Raw genomic sequence first — 14,998 nt, 5'->3', positions numbered from 1 at the left:
TGGGTGGTGGGTGGCCCTGAAATTCTTAAGTATTAGTTTGTTGACACGTTGGTTAATTCTTGATTAAGCAATCAAAACAAATGATTTTGGTTTGGCAAATGAGTGATTGAGTGGTACCAAAAAAGTTAGGCAGGATACACTCTAAATTAAGAAGCAGTTCTAGATTGAGGTGCTCATAGGCTGGCAATTAATCTTGATTTTTAATACACAAAACTCTATGAGTGCTTTATACCGAGTCCTAGCTTCTATAATATAAACTTCACATCGTATACCACCACACTCAACGGTGATTATCATTTTATAATCTAAGAGAAGAAGGTGAACCCGTCACATTCAAAGATTAAAAGAAAGACAGTTATGCACTTAATATGAAACTAGAAGAATATTGTATGTAGTGTTGCTGGGGCAATACAGCAAGAAAGAAAAGAGATTCTTTACTGTTTTGTATCAATCATGCTAGACTTGAATGAAAATTAAAGTGTGATATGAGAAGATAGATCCAGCTCCCAAGTTTTATTAAATTGTTTTTCATGTGGTCTCTTTATTATATGCGCGCTTGTTCTTATTAAGTTATTTGTTAGTTTGAATATGATAATTGCATATAGGAAAATAAAAGTAGTAAATTAGTAAATCATCCACTCCTCTCCCTCTAAACTAGACCCCTTACCTATCTCTCTTTAAACTATCATTCGTATTTTATTTCTCTTTACCATGTGATCTCTCTTCTGTCAGTTGTGAAAGATCGAGCGGTAGAATATGCTTGTTTCATAGCCATACTTTCAGCAGATAATTGCACTATTAAATTTTCATGCTGGATATATGAAAATAGAGTGGGTTGTTACGAACGTAAATGTCAATTCACTTCTCTTACATGATTTTTTTTTTACAGTGTCTACTTTCGATGTGATAGCAAACTATAAATGCACAAAGAGAAAATTTTATCATATTAAAATTTTTATGTACATACTAATTGCATATTTTGAATTGAACCAAGTATAAGATATTAGAGGAAACTAAACAATTTGAGTCCGTCCATTTCCTCAATTCTCTTTTTTTTTCTCTGTCTTTTTTTTTTTTTTTTTTTTACATTACAGACGCAAGAGTGTAAGACCATGCAATACCACTTTGAGGTTTGATGTGAGTATCATCACCTTTAAATTTTAAGATCTTATTTTAAAACAACACATAGAAATGTTACTAACTTTTTATAATTTTTCGTTACAAAACAACTATAGAGCTAGACAAACTCCTACCCGGATTCATCATACATCATATTAAAGGTTTTCACTTTATTGAGCATTATGTCCCGCTGCTCAGTAAAGGTTGTTAAGACTATAATTGGTATGTACGTGTATAAGTCTTGGGCAATATTTTCCTTACACAAATCTTGATCAAAATGAAGTAAAAAGAGAAAACACTTTGTTAACAAGAAAAAAAAGGGTTATAGGGGTTGTTACAAACAAGTCTTTGTATATAAACCCTCTTATGCATAACCTCTTATTCATAAATGAAACATGTCAGGTATAAATGTATAAATAACTTTTCTTTGTATTAAGGTTGAGTTTGATCGCTTTCCAATTTTTTGTTTATTAGGATTGTCCACCCCAAGGAAAGGATAATTAAGGAGATCCAAATTCCAATTGGAATGAAATTTGGTGTTTGAGTAGGAAACAACTAATTGCCGTCGGCATTAGAAATTTTTTGGTGTGACTATAACATTGTTATCATGTGGTGTTATTAATTTACATATTACGCTCATTATATAACGTAATCTTTATCATTCGAATCGTTTATTTTTTAAGTCCCCATCCAAATATCAACTTTGTACAAAATTATTGTAATCATAAATTATTTATCTATTTAATTATCATTATAATCATTTCAATATTTTATACAAAAAATTTGTGTTCGTCAATTTATTTGAGCACAATTAAATTATTAATATTTGATTAAACGATTTACGATTTAGTCATATTTTCTTATTAGCTAATTAACTATAAAACACTACTAATCAAAATAATATATATATACAAGAATTGACTATAAAACTAATTAAAATAATATATTTTCTTATTAGCTAATTAACTATAAAACTAACTTGTTAGTAAGTTAATACAAAACTAACTATCATGTTGAACCCACTGCACAATGTAATCTTAAAATCGGAACCGTCTATTTTTTAGGCCATATTTCAAAGATCATCCCTGTAAAAAATCTCCAAAATTGGAAGTCATTTAGTCATTTGATTATAACAACAACTATTTCTATACTTTTATCGAAAACACTGATCGTCTATTTATTTGATCTGAATTAGATGACTACATAATTTCCAATTTAGTTGATTTTTTGCAATGATGATCTTTGAAGTATGACCTAAATAATTGACGGTTCGGATTATGATATTAGTTATGTGGTGGTCCTAAAAACATGATTAGCTTCGTATTAATTTACTAATCAGTTAATTTTAAAGCACTCCTCTATATATATATATAAATAAATAGGGGGCATAACCGCAACCCGCATCCAATCAATTTCAAAACAATGTTCCACCCGCCCCTTTTTTGGTTACAAGCCCATCTAGCTAGAGTTGGGCTATCCAAGCCCATACTATTTATTAATAATAACTTGTTTGTTAGACCAATCGCAAAGATTCAGAAACAGAGCTAGTACAATACGAGATCCGAAGTAGATTTGTTTCTCTTATTCGCTAAGAAATTTCCGTTCTCTGTTTGATTCGAGGTAATTTCTACTGAATTCAATAAATATTATGTATCCTAATATCTTGATTTGATTCTTCCCTGACCACTTTTACTCGCTAATCACGGCCTATTTAGATTTATTAATCTGGGGCTTCTTATCTAATTGTTATTTAAACTAGTCGAAATTATTCATGTTTACATGATTGTTGAAATGAGTTTTGGACCCATTTTGAAGAAATCATTAGCTTTCGTTTACTAGTTTTTTTTGTTTAAGCTTAATTTGAGTGTTCATTCAATCTTGCATGCCATACTCTTTTCCTAGCTGGGAATTTGATTTCCCTGAAAACCCTTTGCCGGAATTGGTCTGAAACCTATGGAAGTTACTGAAAATACTCATTAACCTGTTTTTGTTTTGGTTCTAGTATAGTTTGCAATGGTTTGTAAACATAAGGCATATTGAAGATATTTGTAATATGCTATAATTATGGTTGTTGCTTGTTTGATTACTGGGTAAAGGTATAATTAGAAAATAGGATTTATATCTGGAATCTTAGAAATTTAATTGACTAAATTTAATGAGATGAATTTTAGTTTCTGCTCTTATTGGTTCAAGCTGAGCTATTTAGCTAATATGAAGTGATTTACCTAAGATTAGACAAAAAGAAAATTGGAGATTGACACATTACCTTTCATTGTGTTTTATAAGTTTTCTTTGCAATCAAACAGCTGGTCAGTAGGTTTTACCACATTAGCTATTGTTTCTTAAAATGAAAATAAGTAATTTCCTTTTATTCTGGTTCCTGAACTAATTATTACAATTTTACAAGAGTATCTATTACTGTGGCTCAACGCCCTGAAGTGGTGTTGGTGCTACCCAGAATGATGCAGTTTTAATACTACAATGCATGCTTTATTTATGTCTTCTGTTCTGAACTGAATAAGTTTAGCCATTCCCTTGGAATTGGAGTTTTCATTTTTTGTTGGTTTATAATGGTTTAGGTAAAGCGTAATGGCCTACCGGCGGTATAACGGTAGACAGGAAATGAGCACCCGAGAGAAACCGCAACATGAGAAGGAGCAGGTAAATAATAGATATGTAGGACCCTTATGTCTATTTATGATGGATCTGATGGACTGCTGATATCATAAGTTCGTCAGACAAGTGGCTTTTTATTTGGACCTCCGAAGTGGTTTGTGCATTCTAAGATTCTCACATAACTATATGTAGTTCCTCCTTAAAATCATTTATTAAACTTAATTTCAGACTACTTTAATGTATACTTAGCTAATTTTGCATTAATAGTTGGTTTACTTATTTGCCAATGAGTGTTTTAAGAATTTGTAATTCCCAATTTATTGAGGTGCATTACTAGGACTTTATGGTGCAGGCATATCAGGACTCCCTTGTTGATGATCTAGCAGAAGAATTTCGACTGCCGATTAATCAAAGGCCAACGGAAAATGTTGATCTTGATAATGTGGAACAAGCATCATTAGACACACAGATAGCATCATCTAACATTGGTTTTAGGCTTCTTCAAAAAATGGGGTGGAAAGGGAAGGGGCTCGGGAAGGATGAACAAGGTTTCTATTTATGGAATACTGATGATTGCTTGATACTTGTATTCTGTTTTGATAAAATATTTTCTTTTGATTAATTGACCCCCTTTTTTCATGGATAACTTCTTTATAAACTCATTTCAGTGCCCTTAAAGTATATCATACCTGTTCTGCTGTTATTTAGTCTTGCATATGTTTCTTAGTTTAGCCCATAATTTCTTATGGTTGTTGCTATTATTGGTCCTACTGCTTAATTGCTTGTCTAATTTCGTACATGTAAGTTTCAAGTATTTCTAAGCTCTGGTGTTATACAGGAATTATTGAGCCTATAAAGTCTGGGATTAGAGACCCAAAATTAGGAGTTGGAAAACAAGAAGAAGATGATTATTTTACAGCAGAAGAAAATATCCAGAGAAGAAAACTTGATGTTGAGATAGAAGAAACTGAAGAAAATGCAAAGAAGCGGGAGGTATGCCTTTGTTCTTAGTTGCTATAAGTATTTAAGATATTGGATAATATCGAGGTTGATGCTTTACTTTTTCTGAAACCCCAATCTAATAACAGAAGGCAGCATATAGCATATATGTGTGTCTTTTGACGGGAATGGTATATCATAGGGGACCATCAACTTTGGAAGGTCTTGAGAATTTCCTGCAGTTTTTATTACCTGGTGGCTTCTACTGCCTGCTTCGTGCACATTAAAATCCAGGTGTTAGCAGAACGTGAGCAGAAAATTCAAACTGAGGTGAAAGAAATACGGAAGGTGTTCTACTGTGATCTCTGCAACAAACAATACAAGTTGGCCGTGGAATTTGAAGCTCACTTGAGCTCATACGATCACAACCACAGAAAGGTAAATGATCTATGTTAATCTTGTTCGTTGACTCAATTTTGTTTCTGTGGGTGTGCTACCATTTGGTCTTAATCCTAAAAAAACCCTTAAATGAGGCTTGCAGCGTTTTAAAGAAATGAAAGAAATGCATGGTACAAGTAGTCGGGATGATCGCCAAAAACGAGAGCAGCAGCGTCAGGAGAGGGAAATGGCCAAATTTGTTCAGATGTATCCAATTATTTTCCCTTCCCTGTTTCATACATGATTTCTTTTTCTATCTGTTTTCTTTATAGCCTCATTGTGGTATCATTCTTTTTCTTTGTTTTCTTTAATTCCAAGTAGTGCGGATGCCCGTAAGCAACAGCAGCAGCAGCAGGAGCAGCAGCTACAACAAGAACAACAAGAATCTGGGTCTGCCCCAGGTTCCACTGAAGTGAGAAGTGCTACTGAACTTGCAGATCAGGATCAACGGAAGGCTCTGAAATTTGGGTTTTCTTCTAAAGGTGGCACGTCTAAGGTATGCCTGACTGAAGTTATGGATCTAGAGTGTGCATTGTAATGGTTTGTTCATTTGAAGATACGAGTTTGATTAGAGAGGAAGCTGGTTTTGTATGGTGTATTTAGCATACAGCATTTATACATGTGCAAATATTCATCTATGATTCATGGGTGTCTACAGTGAGAAAATTCTTATTTTTCATGTTCTCTGATGACTTGTTGCTAATACTCCTTTCTACTCTATGCCAAAGTATATCTGGTTTGTCTATATATGATAATTGAAAGATATTTTGATGTTTGCTTTCATTTCTTGGCTCCAATGCTTCAAGTTTCACTACCATACCACACTGTCACATTTCTATCTGTCAGTCGGCGCAACTGCATGTTATAATACCCTGAGCTTGACTAAATCAATTACATTGGATTCATTTTATCTTATTGAAATTTGATTGTAGTATTTGTTATAAGGCAATCCGCTGAATTGATAAAAATTATGACCTTTAACATATTGTTACTTCTCTCCCTTTGTACAGAAGCCAAAAGTAGCTGCAAAGAAACCAAAAGTAGCTGTGGCCTCAGTATTTGGCAATGATAGCGATGAAGAATAAGTGACATAGCACCCGCTGAAACTGCTCATCAGCTTTGTACCTTATAAAGCTTTACATTGCCTTCTTCATGATTATGTAGTTTATGTTATCTATGCCAGGAGTTATACGCAGTTGTGAATTGTGATGCATGAGAGAAAAGATCATTTTTATAGGTTTACCAATCGAAGTTACAAATGTTGATGGATATGAATTATTGGTTTATAAACATTATTTATTATGATTATTGCAGGACTATTGTTTATGAGGATAAATCATGCTCCGTTTAATAAAAGTTATGCCCCCTCGCCTTGATGGCTAAATCAGCTTTTGTGATATTACTTCATTATGTCATTGTTGTTTGTCAATATATTGCAATATTTACAGCTATATATGTTTCATGAGAGCAAGTTCCGTAAATGTTTCATTTTGTTTATTGAACACCTCCAATAAAACTGCAAAAGGAATTTAAGAAAATAAGAAATATAGATAAAAAGCCATCTATATTCTATACATTATTATAAAGCATCAGGGGAGGGAGTCAAATATGATACATCATTTGATCACAAATTCACAATCGATAACATCACCATCTTAATAGTTTCCGAAGATCACAAGATACACAGAACCCGAATGGTATGGTTGTTAAGCAGCTTCTGCAAAACCCACTTGAAGATTACCAAAGTCGAACACTGTGTGATATGGCCCCATAAATACATCTCCAAGAATCCTGCATGCGCATAATGTTAGCTACAATACAAACCTTAAAAAGTCTTTGCATACAACCTTAAAAAGTCTTGTATACAGCCTTTGTATACAAGGCCTCTCTCACTATTAGCTTGTCATATGCCAGTCACATGTCCAGTTTTGTGAGATGAATGTTATATACAAGTAAACATGTATGCATGTGTATATAGAGTGCTAGTAAAGGTTATGATAAGGTACCACAGAGGACCCCTTGGAGGAGGGATATCAAACGCTGTAAACCCGCTGATACAGATAGCAGCATTGCCTTGGCCAGTTTTCAGCACATACTGGAAAGTGTGACAAACCAACATCAGTTCTCCAGTAATTTTAAGGATAACAGAATTAGATTACAAGCCCCCCATGGATATATTTAGTGGAAAACCAAGGCAGCTCTGTGATTATGTTATGAAGACAAGAAAGTATCATCAACACATCAACTACAAGAAGAAATCTAACCTGTTCTGGAGTGAGAACAAAAGGCTTATCTCCAATGGTGAAGGTAATGTTTGGCATGCTGGAAATGCTAGTGCAGTCTATTATTGATTCTCCCATTGGACTTGGTAGGCTCTCACACAGCTGTTGAAATTCAATACCAACACCAATACTCAATACAGCTAGTAATCTTGTTGCCAATTTTGGATTCCCAACACAGAACATGGTTTCAGAGTAACTCACCTCACTAATGTAGTTGAGTACTTTATCTTTTGTTCCTTTTCGTTTTAGCTGATTCTGGGCCCAAACAACAGCCATCTCACAAGCTGTGCACGTACCACTGTCACCAACAGATGATCCCTCCCTGCTTTCCTTCTCAACCACTGTTTCAATCCCAGCACTGCCCAGAATTGGGTTTCACCATCAACAAATGTATTGTTTCACAGTGCTTTAATTGCAGCAAATGAGAAGAAAAAACAAAAGGTATCTGCTGATATGAAGAAACCCTTCACCCAAATCCTGTTGATATTGTAAGTTCCACCCTAATTCTGGTCTGTTTTAAAAATTCACTTCTCACCCTAATTGTCATAGACTGATCACTAAAATATCTATTTTCATTAGCATGAATCTGGTGTATTAAATAACATAGTCTGAGGTATATATAGATGATGCATCAGAAGTTTATAAGGAAAAAATAGAAAAGAAATTGACTGTCTATCTGTAAGAATTTCCTGACCTCACATACTGAGTCCCATTGAAAACACATAAACCAAGCTGCTTACATACTTGGTCAGGGTGTACCTGCAGAAGGCAGACGAAGGATAATCCTTAAATCCGACCTTGGATATGTTAAGGTTGAAATAAAAGGTTGATACTAGGTTAAAGATAGAAAGCAACCCACCCCTGATATTAAAAGATCCCATATCAAGTCTCCATATTGAGAAACAACTTGCTTACATTCTGTGCTCACTACTCCTTCAGCTCCAATAGCATGGTTAACTTCAGTCACAACAGACTGAAAAAAATAAAATAAAAAGAAATTAGCCAATATAAAATCAAGTGCGGAGTCTCTGAAAATATAACAATTGTAGAAAGGTTGGAAGCACATACAGTCGGACCGGCAAGTAAGGATGTCCCTGAATCCACAATAGCAGCACAACCCCCTTCACAAACACCTGAGCACAATCATAACAATTTTAAGAGTTCCATTAATTTTGTAGTCATTGCTTAGAGGCTACAGTTTGAGCTTTCTGCAAACTTTTGATATTATCCCTATGTTTAAGGCATGTTTAAGGTGCTACTGAATCACCTGTTGACTGGTTCCCAATTATAAGATCTCCCATTTCAAACTGAAAACAGAGAAGAGATGTTTAACTTATCACACATTTAATCTCCGAGAATAGAGAACAAAATAAGATATAAATAGTCCAAACATATATGATCTTTTCAATTTTACCTACCTGCCAATAACCCTTTTTAGTAACTGGAACATAGGTATGCTTCCCTTTATAATGTTTTTTGTCAACCCCACCGAAAACAAGTTCACCTCCTACTTCTGCATCTGTATCTCGGTTAAGCCAGAATGAGAAGACATCATCACTCAAAAGACCTTGCTGTGCCATGGTAGACCTGTAATCTTAAAATGAATCAGCTATCCACAAAATCTACAAAGCTTTATTCTGAGGACAGACAATATAGATTTTAGCACTAAGTTTAGACATAATCATACCACACTGGTGTAGCATTTCCAACTGAGATTTCTTGAAATCCAAGCCCAAGAATTCCATCAAACTTCGCCAAAACGAATGTGAGACTGCCTTCTCGTGTGGTCTCAATGAATTCCTAAATTTACAAAGTAGATAAAGAGGGTTACATGCATCGCTATTGCTGCAGAAAAAGTACAAACTGAGTGTAAAAGTGAAAAACAAGGCAAAAGCTCACTTGATTTTTGACAACAACATCTCCAACTTCAACATTGTCTTGACTGAAGAACCCAGAAATTGATCCAGTTCCATATGTTATTTGCGCAGGCGTTCCTGAACCACAAGGCAACCATTATAATCTGAACTTACATTTCACAAAAGTAAACCCCGTAAAAAGCTCATGTCATTACCAATTGCGGTGTATGTTCTGGACTTGCTTGACTTGTACCGAGTATGGAAATAGCATGCAATCTGCACATAATAATGAAACAGTATGTGATCTTTAGTACATAGGAGATTATGGAATATGAAAATTGAGAAGCTAAAATTAAGCACAACTTACAGACAAATAACATTTTGATGATGGTACCCAAAGATTGGAACTGCCGGTATCAAATATGACAGTGAAGTTCTGAGGAGGAGAGCCAATACCAATCTCCCCAAAGTACTGAGCATCCATGTAATTCTTCAGAGGTACTATATCCTCATCTGAACTACCCAAATTATGATGCATACCCTTTAAACTCCCTCTGATTTTTTCCACCCTTGCTGCTCTGGCAGCTTTGATGGTTTGAAGATCCAAGGGTCGCTTCCTTAGGCCAATTCTCACTAGCCCAGTAGAGGAAGCAGGAAGAAGTGAACATATCAAGGCCCATATGTAGAAAGCCACCAAGAGATGTTTATGCCACATGTTTAGAGATATCCTGTCAAAAAGAGTGGCCAAAAGTAAAGAACAGAAATTAATCGAGAGCAACAATATATGTGCCTGAGGTCCATGGTACTAATAGCCTAATCACATACAAAGAAATGTCAATTCAAAGTGTCTTATTGAATATTCTTATGACTATAAATGTTGCAGAAGTCATACAAGAATCAAAGGAATCAATCACTATACTCTCAGATGTTTTCTTAGTAACAAAGTTTTGCAGTATCAGAGAAATGAATCGGGACAAAATCAGACTATATCGTTTACTGAGGTATAACAGAACCTTCAGACTCCCAAATGAAATATTGTTGAAAACACCATCATAAGCCTCCCTACCACTTAAGGCCATATCCAGCAACACAATTTAGGATGCAACTGCATCAACTGTGGCTCAAGGACCCATCAGGCTTTTTTGGAGTTTGATTTCTTATAATTTCAAATTTTTTAAGGAGTTCAACTATAACAAGAAGTGGTAATAATTGCTCTCGGATAAGCTTAAAAGCAGAGTACAGACTTAGAAGGAGAACAGTGAGAACACTCAAAACTTGGAAGCTAAATTCACATATCATGTCACATCTTAGTATAATATTCTTATATAAGACACGATTACACACTTACACAAACAACCCCATGGCCAAAAACTCAGCAAAATTTTACACATGCAAGAGATGCTATGCATAAAGAGAAAGTAGCTACTTGCTCAAGCAGAGCATATTAGTACTATAACAAGTTACAACACATAAAAGCATGACTTATATGATGAAGATGAATTCTTTGGTTTTGACAATCAAGAGGTTGTGATCACTATGATCATGAAGATTAGCATGTCAAACCTTGCTATAAGCTAGCTTGGGGAAAGTGTGGAGCTGCTGCTACAGAAGCTGAGTTTGGTGATGCTCGATGATGATGATGATGATGAAGAGCCTCAAAGTGTCTAGAAGAACACGTAATCCACAAAAGTAGGAAGGAGATCCCTTCTCATATATATCATGGTCCATACACCATTACTCACCCTATAAATCTCTCAAATCATGAGGCCCACGCGCCTTTCTAGCTCGTGAATTCAAGTGTGCCTATGTGAATTTCTCCTTTTTGGCCTAATTTTCAAACTCACTTTAATTTGCTAAAAGGACCAATATTGTCAATTTTCAACATGCATCTTAAGTACTTAAACAGTTAAACATTAAACATGTGTGTCTATGTGTGTGTATTTCAAATTTGTAAAATAATTGAGAAATAATGAAAATAGAAAAGGGTTTGTAACTTTGTGCTAATATTGTTTTGGCTAAACTCTAAAAAGGTACGTATAGCCATGCAATAACTTCTGATGAAACCGAAGCTACCCAGAAGTTTCCAAGATAGGAAGATGTGGACAGGAAGGAGCGGGGTGGCAATCAAATTGAAAGCTCTTGTCTTGTCCCTTGTAAATCACTACTCAGACCAGAAAAAATGTATGTCAGAAAAATTTGTAGAGTCCCTGCTATTCACTTTTAATGAATCATAGGTAACGATCACAAATTCACAACAGTCCATTTTTTTTAGGAAATCAAATCTTGAAGATATACTAATCTGAATGCATTATTTCACTCATTCTCTCTACTTAAGTTCATTTATAAATTTAGCAATTCAAGTTTCAAGTTCACAAGATAACAGTATCCAAAATTTTGATGTTATTTATGTTGGGAACTCTCAAGAATGCTCAAACAAAAATACTTTAGGAATGTAAATTCTTACGCTATAATATATACTACATATTTTGGCTTCATTATTAATAAATTTTGAGTTGGTCCTTTTAACTTTCACAAAATATTAGAAAGAACAATCCATATGTTAAATATAATGGTTACAAATTAAAGTATTCAACTCAAAATCTGTTGATAATTATTGATAGAAAACGTAATTAATTATCCCTAAACTCGCTTTCTTTAATATGGTTTTTCATTCTCTAGTGGTAAATGTTTTCAATTTTTGGTCTTATGTGGGAACTGACAGAAGTGGACAACCAAATTGACTGGCCAATGCAATTTAATCATCTCCAAATCATATTTTATAGCTTACGTGATAATACTTATACCAATGAAAAAATTCATACCAACCCCCTGTTATCCCAAAACTCAAACCCTCACCCAAGACCCAATAGCCCAGCCCAAAAGTCCATTCCACCCCCAACCTTAGCTATAGCCATCCCAGCCAGCCCACTAAGAAAACTTCTTTCATACTACTCCCCCTTCATCGTTTCTTCTTCTTCCTTCCGTCACTCACAGTCAGACAATCGCACTCAATCCCACACTTCCCACTCAATTTCTCAGGCTGGTCTTGCTCCCAAAGGGCCAAAAGGTAATTTTCTTTAGTTGGGTTTCCCATTTTTCCTTTGTTTATAGTTTCATTTCTAATTTCTTGTTATGGCTCGGATTTGTGTTGTTTTGTATATGAAATTTCATCCCAAACTGCCCCTTTTCAATAATACCTAACATGTGTTATAGATTTCTTTTATGGAATTGGACTTTACTGAAATTTTACCGTCATATGAAAACCCTGTTCTTGTTTTCTGTGAGTATCATAAAGTTAAATACTTTGTGCAATATGGTATTTGGTTGCATTTAATTCAACCCATCCATTAGCTTAATTGTATTTGGGTTTGTTCAGTCAGTCAGTCAGTGTTAGTCACATTCTCAAAATTACAAGCTTAATTTGGTAACTGAATCAGTCTATTACCATTTTCAGTGGGCTAAGGAAGGCCATTAAGATCCTGTGTACAAAAGCAGCTTTGAATTGTAGGAAAAATTTATAGACAGATGGCGTTGAGGCGCTTTTTTGGGTTTTCAGATGGCGAGCTGATGAGGTCGGACTCAAAACCTTGTTCCAGATTGATGAGACAGACTGCTGGGATTTTCACTGTTGGAGGAGGATTGGGATTCTGGATTCTTTGTAGATTGCATTATGGTCTGTTCTACTTCTGCTAGTTATGACTTTCTTCTTGTTGTTTCAATGCCATGTCAATGTCGCATGTTTGATTCTTGATCCTTATGATCTAATGCCAATGCCAAGTTTAAGCCATAAGCAGATATGCTTTTGCTGAAGCTTTTGTTCTTCCATGTTGAATAACTTATAAAATAGCTGTAATTTCATCCATTCTAATTGATGGGAAAGAAGTCATAGCATATGTGTTTTCTATGCTCTTGCAGGTCCCAGAATCACAGTTCCTAGGAGTCTTCGGTGGGCAGCTTGTGGAGCAGTATCTGTGAGCTCCTCCACAGCTTTGCTGGTCCGCTTATTTAGTCCGGAGTGTGAACCCCAAAACATAGCTACTTATGACAAGAAAAAGTAGCACTAAACTCATGAAGGTTGTATTGCTGTTGAGTAAGTTCTGCTGATTTGTTATATTGGATTGATTTCAAGAAGGATGTTTTGTTGAATGCTAGACATTTTGCTTTGAAAGGGATGCACCATTGATTATGAAATGAACAGGATTAAGGAGATGCTTTTCTTGCATAATACTTTGTTGTCTTCCTTATATGATAGCCATAAGATCCCTATGGTCATTGTTGGTTCTCATTATACATTTCCACCTGACCTAACTAGTTTGAGGTGCTGCAAATTGATTGAGAACATCAACAATTTCCACAAAACAAAAAAATCTTCTTCCTGCCATTTTCAATTTTTCACAGGATACCGTACAACGGAACTCTAAGCTTTTTCTCTCCTGAAATGAGCATATGCAAACATGTTTCTCCTGTGCCCGTGAATGCTCAAAGAATTTGTAGGTTAGCGAATGCCTTTGTTTGAAGTCTCTTGCATATCTATAAGGTACACTAACATATCAGTCTAGTATTGTAGCATTTTTTTGTTGGCCCTAGCATCAGAGCAGCCCTAGTATGCAGTAAAAATACAAACTTATCGATGTCACTGTTGATCGAAAGTGAATGCATGGAGTCCATCAATGGCATTATATGAGAACTGACCTTGCCTTGCCAGGAAATGCAATAAGAACACTAATATGAAGAGGAAGTATCAGAGAGGAGTAAAAACATCTATGCAGTGGGTGTATACACCCATTGTTTTTATCTTTCTCATCAAGTGTTAGGCCACGTGATCACCATGAGGGAGAGTTAGGAGAGTTGAGACTCGGTATTTCATATCCCACATTCACCTTGATAGCACGAAGCCCAGTGCATGTTCAAGCCCAAAAGAACTCAACCCAAAAAGCAAGGAAAGAGCCTGTGACTAGTTTGAGCCCAAAGTTTACACATGTGGGACTGTGGGTTACACATCACTATCGTTGGTTCAATGATCCTTGAATATATCCTGGTTTTTTGAAAGGGATTTGGGACCTAACGCAAACGGAACCCATTACTTGTCCCACTTGTGATGAGGAATAAAGACGAATGAGTGAACATTGTCTTCATGTTTTGGCAAATTAGCAGCGGAATTTCAGCTGAAAAACAATAATAAGACGATGGAGCCTACACCAAAAATTCAAAATCTTAAGCAAGCACACATACTGTTATTGGTTATTTTATTGTGGACTAAAAACGAAAATGAATAGAAAATTAGAAACCAAAGTACAACCGGTACCAAACATTAGCCATTCGACATAACACAAAAATAAAGAGAGTTACTATTTGCACATCTTTTTTTTTTCTTTTTGCACACCTCTATTAAAAAAAAATTCTAAAAAAAAAACCATACAGCCCCTCTCCTTTTTCTCTCGTTCACACCCTTTTCCCCTGTTTTCTTTTTCTTTTTCTTCTTCCCCCTACTTGAGCCACTACTGACCACCTTCTTCCTTTTCTCTCTCCGCATGCACCACCAAAATAGTCACCACCACAGCACCACTAAAATAGCTACCACCACCACCTTCTTCTTCCCCCTACCTAAGCCAAAACAGCCACCACCACTACCACCTTCTTCTTCTTCTTCTTCTTCTTTTTTTCTCTCTCTCTCTCTCTCTCGCCCAAGCAGACAACAAAAAAGAAAGAAAGAGGGTTACAGGTGGTTCGGCAGACAAGTGCTGAACC

At 35.4% G+C, this 14,998-nt stretch overlaps 3 protein-coding genes across 4 annotated transcripts; 2 read left to right on the top strand and 1 right to left on the bottom strand.

The window, feature by feature from the left end:
• The first annotated feature begins 2,649 nt into the window (after window positions 1-2,649).
• Window positions 2,650-6,377, top strand: LOC147281212 (D111/G-patch domain-containing protein). 2 transcript variants are annotated; one of them, XM_086245996.1, is made up of 8 exons: window positions 2,650-2,739; window positions 3,699-3,780; window positions 4,088-4,283; window positions 4,574-4,728; window positions 4,969-5,112; window positions 5,216-5,319; window positions 5,434-5,608; window positions 6,123-6,377. In XM_086245996.1, the coding sequence occupies exons 2-8, from the start codon at window positions 3,709-3,711 to the stop codon at window positions 6,195-6,197; spliced, it is 921 nt and encodes a 306-aa protein (XP_086102122.1). In that variant the 5' UTR covers window positions 2,650-2,739; window positions 3,699-3,708; the 3' UTR covers window positions 6,198-6,377. The 2 variants fall into 2 exon arrangements, with proteins under 2 accessions (XP_086102122.1, XP_086102121.1); XM_086245995.1 differs by having other exon boundaries at window positions 5,431-5,608.
• Window positions 6,378-6,567: 190 nt separating this feature from the next.
• LOC147281211 (aspartic proteinase-like) lies at window positions 6,568-10,974 on the bottom strand. Its single transcript, XM_086245994.1, has 14 exons — window positions 10,814-10,974; window positions 9,618-9,978; window positions 9,466-9,526; window positions 9,294-9,388; window positions 9,082-9,194; window positions 8,813-8,981; window positions 8,662-8,701; window positions 8,463-8,527; window positions 8,254-8,367; window positions 8,089-8,153; window positions 7,596-7,752; window positions 7,377-7,496; window positions 7,119-7,207; window positions 6,568-6,903 (listed from the first exon to the last, which is right to left on the bottom strand). The coding sequence occupies exons 2-14, from the start codon at window positions 9,963-9,965 to the stop codon at window positions 6,819-6,821; spliced, it is 1,521 nt and encodes a 506-aa protein (XP_086102120.1). The 5' UTR covers window positions 9,966-9,978; window positions 10,814-10,974; the 3' UTR covers window positions 6,568-6,818.
• Window positions 10,975-12,182: 1,208 nt separating this feature from the next.
• LOC147281210 (40S ribosomal protein) lies at window positions 12,183-13,475 on the top strand. Its single transcript, XM_086245997.1, has 3 exons — window positions 12,183-12,317; window positions 12,705-12,923; window positions 13,166-13,475. Exons 2-3 carry the CDS (start codon window positions 12,776-12,778, stop codon window positions 13,306-13,308), a joined length of 291 nt encoding a protein of 96 aa, XP_086102123.1. The 5' UTR covers window positions 12,183-12,317; window positions 12,705-12,775; the 3' UTR covers window positions 13,309-13,475.
• The last annotated feature ends 1,523 nt before the right edge of the window (window positions 13,476-14,998 follow it).

The sequence above is a fragment of the Dryas octopetala genome, chromosome 6 (assembly GCF_963921425.1).
Source record: "Dryas octopetala chromosome 6, drDryOcto1.1, whole genome shotgun sequence".
In the NCBI taxonomy this organism is placed as follows: domain Eukaryota; kingdom Viridiplantae; phylum Streptophyta; class Magnoliopsida; order Rosales; family Rosaceae; genus Dryas; species Dryas octopetala.
Note: the sequence above shows the minus strand (reverse complement) of the source record. Positions and strands in the feature narration are given on the sequence as shown.